Source organism: Columba livia, chromosome 22 (genome assembly GCF_036013475.1).
Source record: "Columba livia isolate bColLiv1 breed racing homer chromosome 22, bColLiv1.pat.W.v2, whole genome shotgun sequence".
Classification (NCBI taxonomy): Eukaryota; Metazoa; Chordata; class Aves; order Columbiformes; family Columbidae; genus Columba; species Columba livia.
In genome coordinates this window covers 6,882,053-6,905,698 of record NC_088623.1, presented here as the reverse complement: position 1 = coordinate 6,905,698, position 23,646 = coordinate 6,882,053, and the positions used below count along the sequence as shown (strand labels likewise).

General features: G+C 52.6%; 1 protein-coding gene across 6 annotated transcripts; it reads left to right on the top strand.

Annotated features, from left to right (window-relative positions):
* Nucleotides 1-28: 28 nt before the first annotated feature.
* Nucleotides 29-22,242, top strand: NUDT3 (nudix hydrolase 3). Of its 6 annotated transcripts, XR_010467538.1 has the most exons (6): nt 1,859-2,454; nt 12,013-12,123; nt 19,019-19,063; nt 19,530-19,614; nt 19,890-20,197; nt 20,858-22,242. XR_010467538.1 is itself a non-coding variant. In XM_065038546.1 (5 exons), exons 2-5 carry the CDS (start codon nt 12,070-12,072, stop codon nt 20,057-20,059), a joined length of 486 nt encoding a protein of 161 aa, XP_064894618.1. In that variant the 5' UTR covers nt 29-224; nt 12,013-12,069; the 3' UTR covers nt 20,060-22,242. The 6 variants fall into 6 exon arrangements, 5 of the variants coding, with proteins under 5 accessions (XP_064894618.1, XP_064894615.1, XP_064894614.1 ...); XM_065038546.1 differs by lacking the exon at nt 1,859-2,454 and adding an exon at nt 29-224 and having other exon boundaries at nt 19,398-19,614; nt 19,890-22,242; XM_065038542.1 differs by having other exon boundaries at nt 1,834-2,454; nt 19,398-19,614; nt 19,890-22,242.
* Nucleotides 22,243-23,646: the final 1,404 nt, after the last annotated feature.

The window sequence follows — 23,646 nt, the reverse complement described above, 5'->3', positions numbered from 1 at the left end:
GGAGGCGGTTCTTACGGAGGAATGAGGATTGTTGGTTCGCGGCAGTGCAGAAGCGCTGCAGGCAGTTTTTCTGTCTGCACAGGAAGACACTCATTTCTCGTAATTCGCAGGAATGCAGTAAAGCTGGGCTGAGAGACAATTTTATTTTGCAGACAGAAAATTCAGCAAGTTGAGCAGTGTTGGCCCGAGGCCCTGCGTGAACCGGACACAACCAGTGCAGGCAGGTGAGCGTTTCCTTCATCCCAGCTTGGAAATCACTGCGTTAATTAACCGTGGCTTGAGAAAGGGGAGGTGTGTGTGGAGGCACAGCCCGGGTTCCCTGCCCTGTGCAGCCTACCAGCAGGTGTCACCCGCCAGCAATTAACGGGACGATGCTAATTGGGAATGGGTTTATGTAGCCTGGTTAATAGTATCTTGTCTAGCACTTCTGTGATATTAAGGCTGCCCTGAACAAGAACCAGGGCCAAAGGAGTTAATTCCAGTCCTAGTTTGGGCTGAGGGAAATGGTGGGCATGGGATTATGGAACTGAAGGGAGAGACTTGACGTTTCAAGTCTTTGTTTTAACTGATCCATCTGCCTCTGTTAGAGAAGTTCTCTATTCTCTAACGCTCTGTTGAAGTTTGTAGGTTGCGATTTACCTAAACCTAATCCAGACTGACCTGCTGGATCCCAGGTGACTGGATTTAGCCAAGACACATTGGTAATGTGAATTAAAGCAGCTCTGTTTTTGACTGTGCTAGTGGTGTTCCTGAGCTGCTGGGTTGTCTGCATCTACTGGCACTTTTTGTTCAAGGTCCTGCTTATTTTCCCCTGCAGCGCGGTGGTGGTGTTTACCCTTCCTGTGCATTTATCGGTGCGATTCTGTTCAGGAAGCGGTGTGTTCTGCAAAAGGTTTAGAATTAAGCAACTGTTTAAAATCACTTGGAGTGCTTAAGTATGTGGCAATCGGTATCAAGTGTTAAATGTGTCATATGTTCTTTTAGAACATTTAAGGGAAGATCCAAATGAACAAGTAAAACTTGCCTTCTGGGGTGAAGAACTGTACTCTAAGTAGACTTCCACGTTTTGAAGCAGTGGAGTCTCCCGGGCCGGGCGCTCTGTGCGGTGGGCAGGGATCCCACCCTGGTCCTCTGCAGGAGCGTTGCCGTTGGCGCTGGACGGGCTGTGAGCGGCACGGCTGTGCTGGTGCCCCTTCGCGGCTGGCGGCTCCGCTGGGGGATCCTCACCCGGTAAAAGCCTTTATCCCCCCAGTACCTGTGTTACAGGTTTCTTACCTGCAATGCCCGGCTGTCTGCTGGGGTGGAGCAGAGACCGGCTGCTGGAGCCAGTGCTGGGCCCTTCGCTGGGGTGACACCGCCGCCTGCCACTGCTGCGCAGACACGCCCAGCCCTGTGCGGGGGCGTCTGCACTGGGGTGATGCTGACTGCAGCCGCTCCTGGGCTGCAGTTTTGGGGCTTATGGGGTGTCTGGTAGAATTGTGCTTGGAGCCTGGAGGCCCGAGGGGAGCAAGGTGTGCCGGAAGGGGGGTCTGCAGGTACCCCCGTGAGGCCACTCGGTGCTGGTGCCACCCGGCTTGCAGGGTCCCCCTCCCCGCCGCGGGGTGCAGGGTCCCTCCAGGGCCCCCCGCTTTGTTCCGCGCTCCGACGAGACCCCACAGCCGTGCTCCGCCACCGGCGCAGGCCGCCCCCGCCTTGCGCAAGACGGGCGTTCTCCGCTCCCCGCGGCTGCGCCGCTTGCGCAGAGCCGCTGTCAAAGCGGAGCCATGTGCGCTGGGGGCCGGCTCCGCCCCGGCGCCGTTTGCGTAACTGCCAGGGCGCCCCGCACGCAGCCGCCCGCCCGCTTACGAGCAGCCTTATTCTCGAAGGCGGCCTGCGCCGCAGAGGGCTCGCGGCGAGAGGAGGCGGAGGCGCGGCAGCGCTGTCTGCGCGGGGGGGAGCGATTCTGGAAGCCGGGCTGCGCTGTCTGCGTGGCGGGCGCGCCGTGTAGCGGCGGGGGGCAGCCGCCGCCTCCCCCGCCCGGCGGCTGTACGCCGTTTGCGTAGCGTGCCCCAAGATGGCGTCGCGGTCGTCGTCGTTGGCGGTGGCCGGAGCGTTGGCAGCGGCGGCGGAGCGGCTGGAAGTGAAGGGCGGGATGAGGCGGGCGAAAGGCGGCAGCGCATAGCGGGCGGCTCCCGGCCTGCGGGAGACAGAGCGAGACCGAGAAAGAGACTGTCACGGGGAGGCGGCCCCCTCTGTCCCCCCGTCCTTCCCGCCCGCCCCTCGCGGGAGCCCCGGCGGGTCCTGCCCGCCCCCGCCCTCTAGGCCGCGGCCCCGCCGTCCTGCGGCCTCCCCCGCGGCCGCCCCTCGGAGCGGAGGATGATGAAGCTCAAGTCCAACCAGACGCGCACCTACGACGGGGACGGCTACAAGAAGCGGGCGGCCTGCCTGTGCTTCCGCAGCGAGAGCGAGGAGGAGGTGAGGGACCGGCGGGGCACGGGACCCGCGCGGCGCCCGCAGCCGCCGGCCGTGGCTTGGTTGCGGGGGGATTTTCTTTTCTAGATGCAGTTGAACGTCTCTCGGGAAGCTGGTGTTTCTCCCCCTTTATTTTTCTCCGCCAAACACGAGAAAAATGCCCCGATCTACATGCTGTGGGGTGGTGGAACGGGCTAGTAGGAGCGCTCTGGCACAGGATGGGATTTGGCAGTTGAGTGGAGCGACCACACTGGCAGAACTTCAGTCCAGCGCATCACATGAGATGGGAGAGGAAACCTGACCTCGGATTTATAAAAAGAACCTGGGATAAAAGGGGCCGGCTGGAGTGCCGGGAGCCGCTGTCCGGAGCGGCGGGGAGGCAGTGGGAATTGAAGGCGGATCGGGGAGTCGGGGGCGGCCGTGCTGCCCGGTGGTTCTGTTGTCTGAAGTTAAAATGAAAAAGTTTACTCAGATGTGCAGTTTTTCGCCGTTCTTTCGGTATCTTAACGTGGGCTTGGGGCGCTGGGGACAAGCGAGGCTGCGCGTCTCTTTCTCATCTTCTGGAGTCAGGCGTACTTCATTCCATTTACTGGTTCCTGAGTGGGCTGTGCTCGAGTCTTTGTTCTCCTGATTATCATATTTGTAGCTACAGGAAATCGGAAGGGAATGCCGGCAGTTCGCTGGAGGAGAGTCGATTAGCATACGGTTCAGTTATTATTTAACACGGTGAAGGAGGCTTGACAAGCCCCGCGTAGCTGTGCTGTCATGGTGAAGTGTCAACATTTCAAGCATAAATAGTTTGAAAAGAAAACAATATGTTTTGGTGAAGCGTTCATCATAGCCTGTCCTTCCCACCGACTTTCAGGAAATGTATGATGCTTTGATCTAACTATGAAGAAGAACATAATTGTGTTGTGTCATGGTGCTGGGGCTAATCAGCACAGGTGGTTGAAGGCATCTGAGCTTCCTGATGCGCTTTTACACAATTTGTGTGGCAATTCTTCTCCAGAGTTAGACGCTTGACCTTGTTTGACTACAGTGTGGTTGGAGACAGAAGTGTGATATTAACAGCTGCCTGATGCCCCCAGCTCCTGGCTGGTTGTTGGTCTGTGTGTCACGACGCCTCGATTCACGGTGTCGTGCAGCTCCGGGCGGCCCCACGGCTCTGGCCAGCCCCATGGCTCCAGCCGGCCCCACGGCTCCGTCCGGCCCCACGGCTCCGGGCAGCCCCACAGCTCCAGGCAGCCCCACAGCTCCGGGCAGCCCCACGGCTCCGGGCAGCCCCACGGCTCCGGGCAGCCCCCCGGCTCCGGGCGGCCCCCTGGCTCCGGCCAGCCCCACGGCTCCGGGCAGCCCCATGGCTCCAGCCGGCCCCACGGCACCAGCCAGCCCCTTGGCTGGTCTCTCCTGTCTTCTGGCTGCTGGGAACCAGTGTGCAGAGCTCAGAACAGTGTTGGTGACACAAGGGTTTGTTCGCATGGCACTTCCACAATACTGACCCAAGATGGTCAAAGAAAGAAGAGTAAACTCGTTCCCGAGACATGCTAACTTATGACAGATTTCTCTCCGTGTAGTTAAACTGGTTAAGTTTGCTCAAGTTGAGCTCTAAAGCCATTTTGATGTCAAAGTTGTGTCTGTGTTGTGGCTTGGTTTGTAATCGGTGCCGTTTCAGGCTGGAGTTGCTCGGGAAGACCCGGGGCAGGAAGGTGCGTGTGCGGTTTGGACGTGGTGGTGTCCGGTGCTGACTGTGCCCCCTCCCTCCGTGGGTCTGCTCCGGGCGGCGAGGTTCTGCCGTCAGCACCTGCTCTGCCGTCCCCCAGTCACAGCCGCGGGGTCGCGCTGCTGTGTGGCGGTGACGGGGCACCGGTCGCTTCGTGAGTGACGCAGCACGGGATGGACGTTGGTTTCCTCAAGTGCGTACCTGTGTGCTCTTTTTGTAAGTGAGACACAGATAGCGAAGCAATGAATTACAGTTTTGTTTGATTTTGGACTGGCCTCCCGAGGACATCCCAGGCTTCCAAACACCATGTGTACTTATGGTATCTGTTATTTAACCTGACGCTGCAATAGCCCATCATGAAGTGCGCTTTTCCAATGAACGCGTTAGGAAAGGGATCAGGTCCCACCCCAGTGCTCCTCCACAGACACGGCGCTTCAGCTCGGGCAGAGGCCTGCGAGCCGGTTATGTGTTTATGTGGTGCTTGTATCCGTCATTGACATCAGCAAGCAGGGAACCTTGATTTTTATTGCTTTCTCTTTCTAATTATTTCTTAGGTTCATTCTCATTTGTTGACGTTTCAGCCTTAGTTCGAGACGAGTCTGCCTGTCTAATCTTAGTGCTCCTTGCACTTCTTCGGTGGTGAGAAAGGTGGTATCTACACAATTATGGAGTTTAACGTGTCTGTGAAAGATTTTTTGGTTTTCTATTGGAGAATAATAATTTTTCTTGTGCTACTGACGTATTTTATTATTGATTCCTTCTGTGTAAATGGAAATTGAGATCTGTTTAAAAGGCCTCTGCAGGGAGGAGGGAAAACCAGAACCGAAGTGGGTTGGTTAAAGGTCTGTTAAGCGCTTACTGTTTAAAAAGAAAACAGGCAAAAACTGTTTTGATAAGTAACTTGAACTAAGTATGAGATTTTTCTAGGACTGGCTTTTCCTAGTTGCCGTTTCTTTTGGGATCTCAGCTCTCGTGTTTCTCCTTCACTTCCTGCTATGAATTTTAAAAAGCAACTTTTCTCCCTTCTTGAACCTCTAATTAGCTCCTGAATTAAACAATTTTGTCAGTGAATGAGAAGAAATAAGAAAAATTCTGATTCCACTTGCAGAGGAGGCTTATTTTTTCTTTTCTTTTTAGGTATTTACACCCTAACTCTTCAGTTAGTTGACTTTATTTTCTTTAACATCTCAGCAGTCAATGGAGATTGCTAAACCAGCATGTCTTTGGCTAGGCATTAAATTTGTAAATAAAGAGGCTTAACATAATAATACTCTGGGTTTTTTAGTTTTGGAGTGATTTGGTTTTCCCTGAGGTTGCACGTTTTGTCTGTTGCGTTTGGAAGCTGCGGTTTGGGACATGAAAAGCTCTGGAATGTTTTTGGAAGACCAAACGTTGGCTGAAAAGATGTCTTTGTTACACATTCCTTTCAAAAGCAGTACGGGGAGAATTCATTTAAACACGGATCTCAAGCGGAGCAAAACCTATAATTCTTAATTGGGCTGTATGGAAGAACCCGTTTCATAACCAGTAAAGGCACCGCGCAGCGACGTCTGCCTGGGAGAGCGAGAGCAGGGGAATCTACGGGATTAGTTCAAAGCGAGTGTGGACGGACTTCAAAGGACCTTTGAGCGGCCGAGCGCCGGGACTCTGCCGTTTGCATCCCTTCCCGTGGAGTAAACTCCCCTGGTATTTGTGCAAACGTGGGGAAGGGGGATGTGCAGATCAAGAGATTCCGAGTCTCGTGCTACCACTGAAATCACTCGTTTTATGGCTCGTGATGGCAGTGCCTCTCAATATTGCTATTATGGTGTTATATCTAAATAACACAAGTATTTTTTTTGTGTAGAGCAGCTGTTTCAATGAGGAAATGTTCCGGCAGATCTCACTACTGTCTTACTCTTAGGGAGCAGATGGAAGCCTTCTCAACGGCAGCGTCTCCGCGTTAGATTTGAACAGAAATGAAAAGGAACCGTTTGGCTTTAAGTCCCGCACTGGTGCAGCTACAGGTTTAAGCATGCCTGCATTGTATCTGCTGAAAGGACAAGCTGCTCATTAACAACGGGTGTTTTTAAAGACTTTTTGGAGGAAATGCTTTGGAGAGAATAGGATCCAGGATTGGATGTCTTTTCTTACTGGTGAATGAAGCCTAAATTGAGAGGAGCAAGCAGAACTTTCACACAGCGCCTGGAAGGCGTAAGTGCGCCAAGGCAAACCGGCCCGGAGCCGGGGCTGGACGAGGTCATTTAAATGCAAACTACCCTTTTTCTTCTCGCTTCTCCGGGTCAGGTTTAAACCAAGCTCTGGTGCCATACAGCACTTCTCAGACTTTAACCACACTGATGATCACACGCTGTTCCTGGGCCTCCTTTGTGCGTTCGCCTCACTATGAAAATAATAATAGCTGAAAGCACTTGGAGCACTTCACCAGTGGGAGGTTAAGGGAGCCCAGCATCATATGATCGTTGTATTTTCCATGCAGTAGTCTCAGAATCTCTGTTCTGATGGTTCTGCTTGACTCTGTGTTCTCTTCAGCTCCATCAAAGGGCTGTGACGTCCTCCCTGTGCTGCTCACACATCACCGCAGGATAGGGGCCGGTTCGGAACAGTTCTCTTGTGCTTCTCCTGTGCTTTCTGCAAGGGCAACAGCATAAACCTTTGCAAAACCTAGCTTTCATCTTAAAAAGTGTTTTCTATCCTTTTAATAAATGATTTTACAATGGATTCTGTGGTCTCTTGTACTTTCGCAAACTACAAAAGAATGGAAATTGTTACATTTTCACTTAATTTAATGGAGGCTCTGTAAGCTGGGCGACACTGAAGAATCGGAGTCTGTTTGACACTGCTGAAGCTCAGGAAAATACCTTATGGGTATCAGCGTTCAGATGCTGTAGCTGGTGCCCAGCAAGTGGGACGCGGGTGCCCGGTGTCTTAGAGCAGTTGTTTGCAGTCCGGCTGAGGGGCTGACTGCGCAGACGGGTCAGGCACCCTCAGGTGTGCATTGCTATCAGAATTGAGGGGCTGACTGCACAGACGGGTCAGGCACCCTCAGGTGTGCATTGCTATCAGAATTGAGGGGCTGACTGCGCAGACGGGTCAGGCACCCCTCAGGTGTGCATTGCTACCAGAATTGAGGGGCTGACTGCGCAGACGGGTCAGGCACCCTCAGGTGTGCATTGCTATCAGAATTGAGGGGCTGACTGCACAGACGGGTCAGGCACCCCTCAGGTGTGCATTGCTATCAGAATTGAGGGGCTGACTGCACAGACGGGTCAGGCACCCCTCAGGTGTGCATTGCTATCAGAATTGAGGGGCTGACTGCGCAGACGGGTCAGGCACCCCTCAGGTGCGGTGTGGATTGCGGTCAGAATTCGGAGCTCTGAGCGGTCTTTGTGCAGTGGATAATGCACAGGAACTCTTTGTTCTTAGAAGTTTCGCATTAACACGTGAAATTCAGAGGGATACAATTACCTACCGGGGAGATTTATTTTAAAGACACTTCTGGTGGTTTGAATGTTATTTCCATTCATGTTGACTTGGGTGGTTACTTTTTCTTGTGTAAATGACATATTGGTGTTATGCATAGGATTAACTGCTTGCATTTGAAAGGCTTCTCAATGGGTTTTCATGGCTGTAGGGTTTTTGTGTGCTTTATTTTATGAACAGGACTTGATAATCAAAATAGTCAGTGTACGCCTATGCAGCTGCTGCCGGCCAGAGTTCTTTGGTCAGTGTAGAAAGACCAAAATACTCCCGTAATTTCTCCCTCCCCCACCAAGAAAAAAAGCGGGTTTAGAAGCTCGCGTTCCTCTGGGAAAGCCTGCGAGGAGCTGCGCGGGTCCGGGGTCAGTGGGCTGGTGTGGACAGGCAGAAACGGGTTATCGGCTCCAGGTCTCGCTGGGAGTGTCCCTTATCGGCCCTTGGCCTCCGAAACAAGCGGCGCTGGTTCAGGTGTTGCCCTGTCCTGCTACAGGCATGTTGCAGATAAGTTTTGTGGTTATCTAGAACATAATTTCGGTGGAGGGAGAGGACTCTGGATGGTGTTCCTTGTCAGTGAGAGCGAGCAGTCACTCGAAAGTCACAAGAAAACTGTAATAACAGTAATATGACCCTTGGTATTTTGAAGGCAGCGTAGCAGTGCGGTATGCAATGCTTTATTATCGTTATTCTGAGAAACAGGCTAAAAACTAACAGGATTTTCTTTCCTTTTTCCTCTATGGTTATAGTACCATAGACACGATCCAAATGCTTGAAGTGACTTGAACTTCTTCCAGTTCACCTCTCACTCCTCTTTGAAGACTTGTGCTTTAGTTTGTCGAGTTCTGTAGCGGGAATAATTACCCTTCTGACTTTGTCACCGGTTTCTGGGTGCTGCTTTGTGCCCCGGAGCGGGGTGTGTGAAATCCCCCTCGTCTGAGGCGGTGTAACCTCCTGAGGAGCAGCGAGGACGCGCTGCTGTGGGCAGGGGAGGGGTTGTGGCTGTTGGCCGAAGCCATGGTCACGTTCCAAGGCGGCCGTGGCTGCTGACCGCAGGCCGTGCTCGTCACTACCGTGTGCTGGCTCCGGAACGTGCCCCGAATAGCAAGAGAGCGGAGAATCCCTCCTGTGAGCCCTGGTGCGTGTGTTCAGCCATCCTGCGGTGGGAGTTTGGCCAAACGCGTGTCTTGTAGTAGTGCAATCAGGGCTGTGTTTCTGCCGGTTAGATTAGATTGAATTTTTGCATGGCTTTGCTAACCACAGCGTCTCCTTTCCCCTCCTGCTCCTCTCCAGCTGTTCATGTTTAAAGGTGGTTCGATGTGGTCAAATCAAGATCCCAGTTTTGTCAGATATAAAAGCATTAAGTACAGTAACAATAATATGTTGGGATTGTGAGAACGTTTGAGAAGAGCATAAAAGGTCTTTATTATGCTGGACACAGAGCTGCACCGGCTACAATATCCTGCTTGGTCATGGGGCACATTGGAGAGTCGCTCGCGCAGCTGAACTGCAAACTCCTGAATACAGAGACTCTCATTAAACAGAACTTCCAACAAAGACAGATTGTAGAGGAGAAAGCCATTGAAGTCGCCCATCTTCACCAGCCTCGCTACAGCGCCCTGTGAGATGTTACTTTCTTGCAGTCTGATAAATAATGCTGAAGTGTGAAAGGAGTTGAAATGTCAGGAGGTTTGTGCCCTAGTTGCTATGCAAAATACCTGATTTCGTGGCTTAATATTGATAGAAAGCACGAAGGTGCAGAGGCTGTTCCAGTGGCAGTAGCTATAGATTGGCCAAGGCCGCGTACTTCACGTCTTGTCTGTTCCTCATGGGTCTGCCCGCTGGACTGTGCTGGGGCTGGCGGGGGTGGGACTGGGCTGTCCTGGGGGGTCACGGCTCCTGTTCTCATCACGCGTAGCCCGTCCGCTCATGGTGCTGGAGCCCTTTTTGTCTGTGCTGTAACGCTTCCGTGGAGCCTCTTTCTAGGAATCCTGTTCATTATAGAGCAGCTACTCTTGGTTTATTTGTTGGGTGGTGGTGGTTGTTGAAATCCACCATAGCATGAAAGAGCCTGGGAATCCCTCCATCTCTGCTCTGTTAACTGGGAGCTAATTCTCTGCGTTGTTTTGGTTGCTTAGCCTTTTGTATTGTAGAGCACCATTATTTCTGGGGGAAAATTAAAACAAAACAAAAACCACAAACAAACCCCAACCCTTTTGTGAATCCAACAGCTTTGTTCGTGACGAGGTTGGTGTGAGGTCGCTGCTGGTATCAGGGACTCCCAGATCCATCCTGGCGAGCAGCTCTTTTCCCCTTTCCCACGGGTCTCCCCGGGGCCGCCGTGGGTCCAGCAGCCCCCGCGGTCTCAGTGTTTTCCTGCCGCTCCCCGGGAAGGCTGGTGGGTTTGCGTGTGGTTTTTGTTGTTTGACTGCATGCTGCTTTGAAGGCGGCTCACCAGGAGGGCTACGGTCTAGCACTGGTTGGGAGCCCCTGCTGTAGCCTTCAAGCTTTGCTTATTTTTCTAACCTTTCTCTTATTTCATTGATTGTGTGTGAGAGCTACTTCAGGGCTGCCTTGCGCATTGCCAGGGAGGCTCGAGTTGCTCATTTCCCTGCTTTGAAATGACAGAATCCAATCCTGGAAAACAGAACTTGGGCCTGTGACGCGACACCTGCAAATGCTTTTCCAAAAGGACTGCGAGGCTTGACTGCGAGTCCTGCCGGGCCCGGCGCCCTGAGCACAGTGCCCTGAGCACAGCCCTGAGCACGGCGCCCTGAGCGCAGCGCCTGGCAGCAGTCTGCTGGGATGGGAGAGTCCACGTTGTCTTTTGGCCTGACTTAAAAATTAAAATAAGTCACTTTGGGTATATTTTTTACGACTCTTTTGGTTAAAATATCTTCTCTAGTATACAGTCGAATGCTTTTTCTGTAATAAAGAAGTTAATGAACAAAAATTGAGGTGCTGAAGACATAGGAGCTACTGAGTGGTCCCAGGTGTTTATGTTCACCATCCAGCTGGCGGGGAAGGTTTGTGGTGGGAATGTGGTGGGAACCTGGCCCGTTCCACCCGCTGTTCATGGTTTCCAGGGAGAGGCTGTTTCTCAGCAAATCTCATTTTGGTGCCTTTGGGGCAGTTTGTAAAGTGTTTCAGTGTTGTGTGTGCCTTGTGAACACAGGGATTTGGGTTAAAATGACCTTTATACTCGGTCCCTTTGAACAGGTTGCCTGTGTTGGGACACGGGACGTTTTAGACGTGTGGTTTTTTGAAGCACACCAGCGTCTCACCCTGGTTTTGAACCAGGCCCTTTGTCTTGGGAGAGCTCATTGGTAGCAATATCCTGTGTAAAGCTGTTGTAAAAGAGTGACCTTGTAGGGCACGTTTCCTGCTCTCTCTTGATGGGATTTCCTTTTTCTTAAACAGGAAATAGTCTGATTACATAAAAGTGTGAGAATGACGGGTTTTTCCTTCCCAGCCAGGGCTGTTCATGCTAATTCTATTCAGAAAACTCTCAATTGCCAGAGCAGCTGAAGTTAATTTACTTTGCCTGAAAGTGCTGTTTGCACCTCGGGGTTCCTCCCGGCGTGCTCTGCAGGTTGTGGCAGCGTTGTGTCGTCGTGTCGGCCCGGCCGTCCCGCAGGCGTTCCTGGAGGAGCCTTGGCCAGGGGTTTCTTAGCAGATACTTTTTCTCACCAGTGGAAGGTGGCAGGAGTTCAATGGCATGACGTGTGCTGTACTTCCAAAGAGCTGTTTCTGCAGCTTTTTGCTGTTTGTTTGAGCTGGGACTCTGAATTGAAAGTGGAAATGACAAAGACGATGCTTCCTTACCTGGCAAGAAAACATGTGATTGAAATGACCATTACTTTTGTTTTAACTTTGCCCTGGCCTCGCATTTCGGAATTTCAGTCCATGCTCTTCCATGCACGATACTGGTGGTGAGTCCAGGTGCAGTAAAAGTCGTGTGGTGTAGCGGGAAGAGATGGGGTGACAGAGGCACAGGACACCGTGCTGGGCCTGCGGGGGCTGCTGCCCCCACCTCGGGAACTCAGGATGAGTGAAGCTGACATTCCCTGTTGAGGCATGGCTAACTGCTCGTGTTTTGTGTGTTGAAGAAGGCCATACGCTGTGGGATGTCAAGAGGATGGGGCCAGAGTTTTCAATGCTTTAGCAGGGGTTGGAGTGGATGGTCTCCAGAGGTCCCTTCCAACCCCAACCAGTCTGGGATTCTGTGAATTGTGCTGGAAAGAGTGGAGTGTTCTCAGGACCCGCGCTGGCTCGGAGGTGTGGGAAGCGCAAACGCGGGTTCTCTTTGCAGCTGTGCGGCCGAGCGTGCCTGGCTGTGCGCGTCAGCTGTGCTCCGCTCTCCGCAGGTGCTGCTGGTGAGCAGTAGTCGTCATCCCGACCGATGGATCGTGCCCGGGGGCGGCATGGAGCCCGAAGAAGAGCCCAACGTGGCCGCTGTGCGAGAAGTCTGTGAAGAGGTGAGTGCTGGCGAGGCCGGAGCTCCCGTGGCCTCGCTGCTGCGTGTCGGCCCGGGCTCTGGGAACCGGTGTTGCTCTTGCTTGTTTTCCTTAGGGTGAACAGGACTGTAGGGTCACATTGTACGTGGGAGGGAGACCGGAGTCCTAAGTAAAGATAGCGTGGGAATGTAATTAAGGCTCTCACTCAGAATGAACTTCTCCTCACCTGATACCTTTAACTGAAAATAGGTAAAATTAAGCTACAGTCATTTCAATACATACGATGATATTCTCAATTTTGTTTTCCCTGTAAGAACAATGATTTCTAAACCGCCAGCTGTGCTTCAGTGAAGCTATCTAATACTTGGGTGGAAGGTAGGAATAAGACCTTATGAACCACTGAAGACATTCCAAATGTGGGCACCTGAGTATGTTTTGGTCTAACACACATTTGAGTTTTATGTGAATAAGAGAGATTGCTCATAAAAGTTATAAGCAACAGTTCCTAATGTGTTTGTGGTTTTGTTGTTTTTACTTGAAGCCATTTCAGAAAGGGGATCAAACAGCAGCTCAAACAGATCCATGGTCTGGGTGCGTAGTTTTCTCTTCAAGCTGGAAGAACAATTTTATTCTCCGTAAGGAATTTGAAGGCAGCAAATGGCAGTTGGTACACCGTATGTAAAACATGTCTTCAGAATTCACTTCTGAATAGTGTTGAATTGGAGAGATGCTTGGATTCAGTAAACGATTAAATGATTCTATGTGGATGACCAAGTAGGTTCACAGTTATATAAGGCAGGATTAAAAATGCTTTCAAGAGGGTTGTAAATCTCTATGCTGCAGAGCAGAAATCAAGAGCTAGCTGATGTGGCTGGGAGGAGGTTTCTCCAGTAGTTGCTTTGTTTAATTGTCTGGTGTGTGAAGGTCTTTCTGTGAAGCACTTGGAAGGACCTGCTGCTGTCTGACAACATGCTGAGCATTTGGGCCTCTGGACTAACCTGATGTGGTGGTTCCCGAGTTGTGTGTTTCTCTTTGGATGTTTTTGTGATGTAGCAGTTCATCAGGAAGACAGGAAAGACTGTACTGTGAAAGTTTGTTTTGTTAAGATATCTTTAGGTGCCTCTAGTACTGGGATCTCTGCTTGCAGATTTTGCTTCCAGCTTGTGGTACAGCTCCTGCTTTTTTAGTAACTCAGCAACCTTTCGAATGCATTACAAGCCAAAGTGAGTTTAAACAGAACAATAGGAACATTTTTAGCTACAGCCTCCTGCTTTACAACCCAATCATTATTAATAATTCAGTTATTGGATACAGCAGTCAGGGGTCCATACAGGAGATGCATGGCCTTGCCTTTCGAATCCATGAAATAAACCCGTGCGGACCCTGGGTCCCTGGGAGCAGCCTCTCGTTCCGTGGCGCTCGGTGGCTGCGCGGCCCTTGGCTCTGCGGCGAGGGAACTGGTTTGGGCTGGCTCGGATAATCCCCCAGCTCAGCTGGTGCTCCCTGCTCACGTGGACCGGTGCCCGATGCAGTTGAGGCTGGAGCCGTTCCCGGCACAGCCGCGACCCGCTCGCTGCCGCTGGGCGAGCAGTGAGCAGCGCGGGCTCCGGCGGCCGGCGCCGGCCTCCCGCACCCGCTGACAGCCCGACGTGCAGCTCTCCGGTGCCGTTACCAGAACGGCTACCTGAAAGCCGTCTGCAGACGAGCGGCCTGTCAGGTGTGTGGAGTCACTGGAGCGCTCTGCCGCTGCTGCTGAGGCTGGAAAATGCAGGCAGGCTCTCAGGTGTGCAGGGCCTTCTGCAGACGGGTTTGTGTGCCGGCACCCTGCTTGTGGCCCGCACGCAGATAATCGCGCCGTCTGAAGCTCAGTGGGCTGTTTGCTGTACAGTGTTGCTGGGGAGTGCGCGTGCAGGAGGAGCACTGGCTGTGTTCCAGCTGTAAGGAGCTGTGCGCCCGGGTCCCGCTGCTGCTGTGGGTTTGGCAGAGGGAGTTGGAGGAGGCTGCCGGGCGGCTCCTGTGCGCGCCGGCCGGTAATGCGCGGTCACCCGTGCGTGTGGGTCCGGGCCGTTTCAGACAGGTGGCAGCGGATGCTGACCTCCGCGTGGGGGTGTCTGCATGTCTCTGCTCCTGTCCTGAGCCCAGCACCCCTGGCACTTGCCGGGAAAGCAGAGGTTCCTGAGCAGGTAGCGTCGGCCGCTCCTGTGGGGAGAGGAAGAGCCTGTTTCCTCCATGGCAATCAACACAAAGTCAGCTTTATCCTGGTTTGCATGCTGGTCAGAGTTATGGAAGAAATTAGTGGGCTTTCTTTTGCTGACTTTGGTATGCCTTCTCCATTTTAATAAGAGCCAGTTGGAAGAGCTGGGAGGACTCGTCATCCTTTCAGTTGCTTGTGCTCTTTGAAGATGACAATAGGCTGGTTTTTCTCAATTCATTCTTTTTTTCGCATGTCATGCATTTGCTTTTGAAAGTATGCTTCCCTAAGCTAAGATTTTTAACTTGTGTATTCACCGTTTTAATGTCACCACATATGTGTTCGAGTTCATCCGTGTGATTGCTGGAATAACTGTCATTTAAAGAAATCGGACCTTTCCCTCTTTCTGATTTTCAACATTTTAGAAGTCTCCTGAGAATGGAATGTTGACTCAGAGTGAAACCTGTGGTGCTTCTGTCCCAGTTTGAGTTAAAGTCCTTGTCCCAGTTTGCAATAGTCCTTATCTACATTAATCTCTGCCAGCACAAGTATTAAAGTAGACAGGTGCTCACCCTTGTCACGCTCGCTGTCATCTGCATCAAATCTGAAGTGACTTGAGTTCTGGGCGTCGTTTGTAGGCAAGGGGCCGCAGACGGGCACACGGAAGGGGAGCAGCCTCCAGAATCAACCGGCTGGCTGCTGGCAGGTGTGGGAGGTCCATGTGGTCAGCCCTGCGCAGCGCGGAGCTCCAGGTGTGCGCTGGGGGTCGCGCCCTGGGAGGGTGATGAGCCCTTTTAAAATGATCATTAGCACAAATGGAGTGCATTTTGCTTCTGCCTTCTTGGATTTTCTGCATTCTCTCCCCAAAACTAACGTGTTAGGAATAAGGGTTTTTTATGGGTGTGAGCAACTGGTGAAGAACATGTTTTAGAAATAGGTGCCCTAAATTAAACTTATCATAGAGTGACTTTGAAAAAAACCTCCGCACTCATCTGTTAAACCCAAAGGCATTTAATTTTGCACTTAGAGCATCTTTCACATCCTGACCTTTAAATACTTAGTAAATGTCAAGTTCTATAAAATTGCAGGAGTGTTACTTGTGCTTTCTTCATGGGATCTGTGATCAAACAGCAAGTGATGCCAGTATCGAAAATAGTCCATCATGATAGTACATTGATCTGTTGTTTCTCGTTTCCCCTCTTAAACATGCTTTATAAATAGTCTTTTCTGTTTCATTTATTTTGTTAGTAATTTAGAATATGAATATTGGTATCTTCCAGGGCTAAAATAGGAGTACTCTCTTTTAAATGTTGCGAGGACTGTGGCCCGGTGACTGAGCTGATGGCATCGAACTCTTCCTAGATCCAGTACTAGTGCAGACAGTGGACCGAGTTCACTGCTGTGTTACCCCGTGTCCTCAGACCCCTTCAGAACGAGTGTGACATCTTAAAGTTCCCTCTGTCATGGTGTTTAATGTCTGTTCCACAAATGTAGAAGCGTGTATCGGTTGTAATGCAGTGAAGAACCAGCTGTGTCGGTGCAGCCCCCAGTGAGCCGCAGCGGACAGACTGGCCGCGCAGGCCGTGACGGAGCGCGTGGGCGGCCCAGCCAGCAGCGCGGGTGGGTGATTCGCCGCCCCAGCCGCGGGGATTAGAGCGCACATTGGGCTTTGACCACAGTCCTGCCCAGCAGTAATCCGTAGTGGATGCAGGCTGCGAGCCTAATAGAGCAAAGTCAAATAGCTGGAATTCCAACCCACATTTTCTTAGCTCAGATGGGAGGAAATGAAAGCCGTCCCAGGGAACAGATGGTGTTGCTGCAGGCTGCTTTTTGCATCTGACCCAAACTTATTTTCAGCTTTGAAACCTGAACCTGCTGTTCTTGGATGTCTTCAGTAATTTTTCTTTATTAAAACAAGTTGTTCCATGAGCAGCAGAACTAGTAAAGCTTCATTTCCTCCGGATTTTTTGTTCCTTGTCCGGAAAGCCCAGCCCAGCCCTCGGGGTGCGCAGCGGTTTGACGCCTGTGCTGCTCTGGGGACGCTGCCTGTGCCTCGGGCGCTTCTGCCGGCTGCGTCTGTTCTGCAGGGACACCTTGGACAGTGAAACTGATGTGGGGCTGCGGAGCAGTGGGGAAGCAGCGCGTTTTGCAGGCTCTGTCTGTCCCCTTTCATACCGGAGCGTGTCTTCCTGGGGATTTGCTTTATTTTGTGCTGCAGATGGAACAGTTGGTACTGGTGCCCTCCTGCCCCTTGTTGACAGGTGTGGTGGCATCCTCCTGGGACACGTGTGTGTTCTGAGGACGGCAGCGGGGGTCCCACGTGCAGCCCTTCCGAGGCTTGGGGGGAACGTGCCCAAATAAATTGTGCTGCCTCCAGCAGACGCTGCCGTGCCCGCGAGGGCAGGGGATCCTCAGCGCGCTCAGCACCGAGGAGAAGACTCCCGAGTCATCTGGTGCAAATTAGGATTTAGATGCAGCTTCAGGCCTGGCTGAGCCTGTGACTATGCTTTGAACTTTCCAAGAAAACGCTGCTTGTCCTGCAGCACAGTCGGGAAGGGGCTGAGGGCTGGAGCTCTGGAGCTCGCCCGGAGAGGAGCCTGGCACTTGTGCTGCTCGTTATCTGCCTCGCTTCATTAGTGACAACAGCTATAGACTGTTTTCTTGAATGTCTTGGGCAAGTTGTGTGAGCTTCTGAATTCCACTCCCACATTTGTTGGTTCCATTGAATGAAGTATGTGATTGTATAGAGACCACGATTTACCTATCCAAGCTGCCTAATGATAATTCAGCGTGATTTTCCTGCAGCATGTGTTTGTCTTGGTGTGCCTTTTTGTGCCTTTTTGTGCAGAATGGAGGGTGAGCTTAGTGCGCAGGCGGAGCGCGTTCCCGCCGCCGGTGTGACCGGGACGGCGGGGAGGGCTCCTCGCGTGCCCCGGTGCCTGTGAGCGCTGGGCCGAGGCGCTCGGCTGGCTGAGCGCGGTTCGCGCCTGGGTTCCAGCCTGGCTAGCTGCCGGCGGAGAAATCTGTGTCTTCTCGGGCTTGAGAGGGCACTGAACCATCACAACGTCATCTCTGGGCTTTGGTTCAGCGCTTCTGCCGGTGGGTGAGGAGAGCAGACATTCAGTGGTCTTCTCCAGGAGCAAGTGAAGAGTATTGGTCTAAGACAGTTACTTACCTGAAACATTTGATTAGGATTCACCTTTGAATGTATTTCTGTGTGTAGGGATGTTGTGAAGGTGGAAGCTTTGTGTTCCTCTGTGTTACTGCTGGCTGATTGATACGGTTGCTTACTAAACAAAATCGCTCACTGTTGGGGGCTGCGGAAGGACTGGTCTGGATGAAATTCGTCGCAGTCCTTGCCCCCGGCTCGGTCCTGAGGGCTGATCCCGCTTCGCAGCGCAGTTGTGCAGAGGAGCAGTCGCTCACCCGCAAAGGTCAGCGAGCTCTGTCCGGCCGTGCGCAGACACACGGACATTGACCTTCGTGGAATTGCGGGCGGGCTCCAGAAATAGCCCCGCGGCTCAGTCAGTGCTCTGCCTGCGGGCTGAGCAGAACGGCAGAAATACGGATGAGACAATGCAATTTGCATCCAAAACCAACAGAAAGGATTGAGTTGAAAAGCTCTTTCCTAGAAGCAGAGGTCGGGGAGTGTGTGACAGGGAGAATTACGGGTTTCTAGGAGTGCGAGGTGCCTCGGCCTCTGCTGTGTGGCGTCTGTGTCTTCGCTGGTAGACTGGGAACCTAACTGCCAAAATCTTGCCATTAATAAAAGTTCTGCCTTTCTGAGAGCGTGTGACTGTGCAGCAAATGGTCGGAAGCTGGACAGGCAGCAGAGGGTGTATCGCAGCTGCTCAGGACAGAGCGTTTGTCTTGGGAAATATTTAGTTGCCCTCACCCAAACAGCTTAAAAACCCAACCAAACCAACACCACAGGAGTTGGGGGGGAGAGAAAAGCGGGACACAGTCAGGCCCCCCTGGGCACCGTCTTCCTGAGCGGCTCGGGATGCGTTGCTGAATTCACCGTCCAGACGTGGCCGGGTTGTGTGCCGGACTGTGTGTTGTTTCAGACCAACTAAGTCATGGAGCGAAATCTCATCTTGTCCGTAGCACACGAGTTCCAAGCGCCTGCAGCTGTGAGGAGGGAATGTGAACGATGGGGAGCGGGCGTGCGGTGGCGATGGGGAGCGGGTGTGCGCTGGCGATGGGGAGCGGGTGTGAGGTGGCGAAGGGGAGCAGGTGTGCGCTGGCGATGGGGAGCGGGTGTGCGCTGGTGATGGGGAGCGGGCGTGCGGTGGCGAAGGGGAGCGGGTGTGCGCTGGCGATGGGGAGCGGGTGTGCGCTGGCGATGGGGAGCGGGCGTGCGGTGGCGAAGGGGAGCGGGCGTGCGGTGGCGAAGGGGAGCGGGCGTGCGGTGGCGGCAGAGCCTCCTCGGCGCAGAGCCTGCCCGCACAGGGTGTATCGCTGTTCAGTTTGTAACTATCAAATACATTTCTTCTCCTCCAGATTGAGGCCAAAATGTTTTTAATACAGAAAAAGAAGGAAGAGCTCCTGGGAATGTGTGTGTGGTTAGAGCTCGGGATACAGTTGTGTAGTTTTTTCACAACCGTGTTGTTTTCAGATTAACAGAGTTCTGCAGCTTTTGCTTCATGTGCTCATCACAACAACTGAGGAAATGTGTCGTGACCTCTTGTTAAAGCCTGTTCTTTCTCTCTCAACTTTCCCTAGGCTGGCGTGAAAGGGACGTTAGGAAGATTAGTGGGAATTTTTGAGGTAAGTTACAGATACCGAGGCTGTGAAATTTTGATGTAAATATCGTGTTGGAGTAAAAATCACTTCCTAGTTTGTTATGAAATAAACTAGATAATGTGTTTGAAGGGAAACTTAAAGCTCTCCATTAAATAAAATGGCTCATGTGCCATTCCCGGTTGGGTTGAACTGGTCAGTGACAGGGCAGTGTCGCGGTGAATATTCCCAGTGCCGTCAGCCGCCACAGAACCTCCCCAAGGTACTGCCCTAAAGATCAGGAGCGAGACCTTCGGCCGCAATCCCTATTCATACTGTCAGTAACTAATACTCTCGTTTAAATTGCGGTGATTTTTCATAGGCAGGCACAAAGCGAGGAGCTGCGCGTGAGGTGCGGCAGCGTCCCGCGCGGCAGTGTCCAGCGCAGCAGCGTGCGGCCCGCGCGCCTCGCGCCTTTGAGCTTCGCGGTCACCGTGCTCCCCTTGCCTTCCAGAACCGCGACAGGAAGCACAGGACGTACGTGTACGTGCTCATCGTCACCGAGGTGCTGGAGGACTGGGAGGACTCTGTCAATATTGGTAAGCCGTTCCTGCCGCCGCTGTCCCCCTGTGCCCACCCCCGTCGTGGGGACAGGGGAGCCGTCCGTGGGGCGCTTGCAGTTGGTGGCCCTTGATCAGAGAATACGGAGAGAAACTTTCCCAGTGTCTTTTGAGCTGACGCTGCTACACAGTGTAATTATTCCTGCAGCATTAGTGCGCGTGGTAATGACTGAAAGCTAATCAACGGTAGTATTTAACCACAGAAAGGTTAACATTGTTTTGTTGCATCTACTGATTTTTCGTTCTACCCACAGGAAGGAAAAGGGAATGGTTTAAGATAGAAGATGCCATCAAAGTTCTGCAGTATCATAAACCAGTGCAAGCCTCGTATTTTGAAACCTTGAGGCAAGGTTGTCTGGCGAACAACGGCACTCCGGTCATGACCACGACGTACTCCGAGGGCTCCGTGTCTGACATCAGATGACTGCAGACGGCCCCGGGAGAGCAGTTTGACAAACAGACTGAAACACGGATTCCCCCCGCCCCTTTTTCACACGCCTCCTCTATCAAACAAGGCCTGGGCAGCAGAGCAGGTGTTGAGAGTGCTACCGTTTAGTGCAAGGTGGGATTTTTTTTTGTCGTTGTTGGCTTTTTTTGCTCTTTTGGATATGTATTTTGTAAAATACATTTTGTGCATGAAGTGCCCCGTCCCGTGACACCGCTTCCACGGCCTGGCCGGCGAGGCTGCCCCTTCTGCCTCTGCTGTGTTCTCGAGTGTCCCGTTTGTGTCATCCCAGCCGTAGCCACTCTTTTTTTAATTAAAAGACTCCGAATGTGAGATCAGCTCTTTAAGTCTTAGTCTGTACTGTCAGGTGCTGTTCAGACCTGTGTGGTGGTCACTTTCAGCGCGTATGTATAAACTTTTTTTAGATGGAGAATCTAACCTTTTAATTTTGCGGGAATTTTTTACTCCTGGTGTGCTTCCGCAAGGAAGGGTTCGTAACCGAGCTGTTTGCCTTCTGTTCTGTTTTCAAACATCCGCGTTCTGTGACAGTGCTCGTGGCTGGGCCCGTTTGCTCCCATCCAGTACCTCCTGGTTCAGTGCAGTGACACTCGAGGGCAGTTTGAGCACCTGCAGACATCCCCGCTCCTTCTCCTGCAGCTTCTGCCAGTGTTGCCGCATTTTCATCAAAACAAAGAGGAGTTGGTCTTTAACACTTGGCCAAAAATAAATAGCCTCAGAAACGCTGCGGTAGAAACTGAATCTCGTTGTCTGTGGTAGGAATCGGGGATTGAGAGCGGGGTCAAAGTCAGACAAACTGGAGCGTCGCTCACCGCTGCCGCCGGTCCCGCCGCGCTCTGCTGACGGCTCCTCTTGTCCACATGCCTTACACCGAGCCGAACTGGAGACGTGGAATTCGTGCTGACGCATCGGATTGTGCTCGCTGAGCGCTACTGCCCGGCCCCTCGGTTGGACAACCGTGCGTGTCCCTGAACATGAGTCCTGGGGGAAAGGTTCAGGCGCCCAGTGTCTTGTCCTGTGGTTCTGCAGCACTTTGGTGGCACCACGGGCGCGCTCGAACGTTCAAGCTCCCTCGGCGCAGGCACGGCTGCCCGGGAGCAGGGCCGCCGCAGACCCGCCGCTCCGTAGGACCGTTCCCCCGATGCATTGGCACACTTCACTTTTTGTTGTTACTTTTATTGATGTAAGTCTCATGCTGTCTTGATTTGCCAACAGTGTTGTCTAGTTGGGAAGTGAAATGGGAAGGGTTGGGGCTGGGGGGGTTGGGCAGGTACAAGTTTTGGGAGGGGCATTAATTAATCCCTGGCTTGGGACAAGAAGTAGTTGCTGACTTCGGTAGCTTCTCCTTGTCAGAGCATAGCCAAGATGTGAAATTAAATCTGCAGTACTCTGGTTTTTTCTTTTTTCCTCCTCTTTATTTAACAAAAAAAAAGTTCTAATAATACTCACTGTTCAGAGTTTTCTCTCTTCCCGAGGAGCACTTACAATATGAAAATCTGATAGAAATATCCATGGAGCCCGGGACACGAGGGAATGGTATCCTTGCTGCCTTGGCAAGAGGCTGTTTGTTTCAGGATCCTTTTCTGTTCCGCTCCCTGTTCTTGCTTTCATCGGCGCGGGGCGGCAGCGGCAGCGCCAGGAGCAGTGCCAGTGGAGCCCGACATGGAAAACCATGCGTAAGGAAGAGCTGAGAGGAGTTATTCAAGAACTGGCTTGAAACCACCAGTACCTGGAACTGAGCCTAAATTGCACTAGTTCAGTTCACTTCAACTTAGAGACGAATGTACAATAAACACTGTCTTACTCTGCTGGTCGGCCTGAACCAAACTCTGCAAAGGGCTGGAGCGGAGCGCACGAGCAACGCGGCCGCCGTTGGAGCCGCGAGCGGCTCTCCCCGCGCCTGCCGCCTTCCGCCGCGTTCCGTCCTCTGCGCAGATGGGTGTGTTGGAAACGCTGTGCAACAGACAGCTGGTACTCCTGAAAGAGTAACTGCAGTTTTAATATCAACAGCATGCACACTTTTGTTTTTAAACTAAAAATGTTTTTACAGGGCTGTTAAACTGACAATTTAGGGTAGAATATTGTTAATGACTTGCTAATGGCTTATTTGTTTGGGTCAGAAAATAAATTGTGCCAAGAAAGTGTTTTAATGTGGCATGAACTGATGCTGTTAACACAGTAACGTGGAGTGGCTGATATTACACTGGAAACAGTTCCTGGCGTAGAAACAGCCTTTATTCGGCAGCTGTGGATTGCCAGCCCGGCCATATCCTGTGCGAGCTGCGCCCCGTGCTCCTCAGCACCGAGGCGCTTCTCTGGTGACTGATACGGCGGGCACTGGCAGCTTAGGTGAGTTTTATCTGAAATGATGTTAAATTGATTTGGGACCGGCAGTCGAACTTCCTTGATTAGTGACAGAGGAGCTGTTGTGAGGACACGCGCTCTGGGTCCCCATGCGTTGGAACGTTTCATGTCCCCAGAGTCAAAGCTCCAGCTGGTGCTGATTCTTGGGACAGGATCAGAACCTGTCAGTCTCTTTAGCCAAACTTGCACCGAGAGGTGAAGTTGGTGCAGACACTTGTTGGTATGAAGAGCTTTTATCGTATAAAGATACTCAGCAACTTTGTGTAACTCATGGGCTGCTCTGGTCCTGCTTTTAAGTGACTGTTTCCCCCTGGCTCTTCCCGCTTCCTCAGAGCATCGTCTAGTGGCTGTGTCGGCTGGGGACCTGCTCCCGGTGCTCCCGGTGCGCTGTGTCCCTGTGGCATGTCACATCTGCATGTTCCTCATCACATCTGCGCGTCCCTCGTCACATCTGCGCGTCCCTCATCACATCTGTGCGTTCCTCGTCCCATCCGCGCTGAGTCCGGGTCTTTGGGCCAGATGTTGGGCCTGAGTGAAGCTGCACTGGTGCACGGCAGCCGTGTCCTTCCAGATGTTGCGTCTGTTTGAGTTGTGTGCGAGGGGAGGTCATCACTGTCCATAGAAGATAATTAAAAACCAGTCGATGCAGGTTTGACGAGCGTGGGCTGTAATCTAGTGCCATCCAATAAACACGCCAGTATTTCAGCCCCAGCTCTGCTGCCTGGTCTCTCTCCTCCCAGCACCGGTACCCGTGGTCAGGAGCTTGGGGACCAGGCGATGAGTGTGAGCCCAGAGAAAGACCCTGGGGCCAGGGTGGCACCGGCACCAGCACCGGCCCAGGGGACACCCTGCAGTACCTGCACCGACAGCTCCAGGCTCCGCTCTCCACCTCGCGTCTCTCTATTACAATGGAGTTTTATCTACTGCAAAGCCAAACGGGGGCTCCTTGCTCCCCGGGGTCCCCGCTCCCTCCTGACCCACTTAGTGGGACCATCTGGCCCCTGCGCGGGCAAAGCGGATTATGGCCGGGGATCAGGGCTGTGCCCGTGGCACCGCGGGGCCGGGAGCAGCCGCAGCAGAAGCTCAGCCCCGGGGGGACCCCGGCAGCTCCCCCACCGCGACCCTGCCCGCAGTTCCGGCCCTCTGTCCGTCCATCTGTCCAGCCACCCAGCTCGTGGTACAGG

Bases quoted from the DNA above. Each gene is read 5' to 3' on its own strand.
- NUDT3 (XM_065038542.1), top strand. From the start codon at position 2,356: ATGATGAAGCTCAAGTCCAACCAGACGCGCACCTACGACGGGGACGGC. The intron at 12,124-19,018 runs GTGAGTGCTGGC...AACTTTCCCTAG, and splicing joins TGCGAGAAGTCTGTGAAGAG to GCTGGCGTGAAAGGGACGTT. The intron at 19,064-19,397 runs GTAAGTTACAGA...GATTTTTCATAG, and splicing joins GATTAGTGGGAATTTTTGAG to GCAGGCACAAAGCGAGGAGC.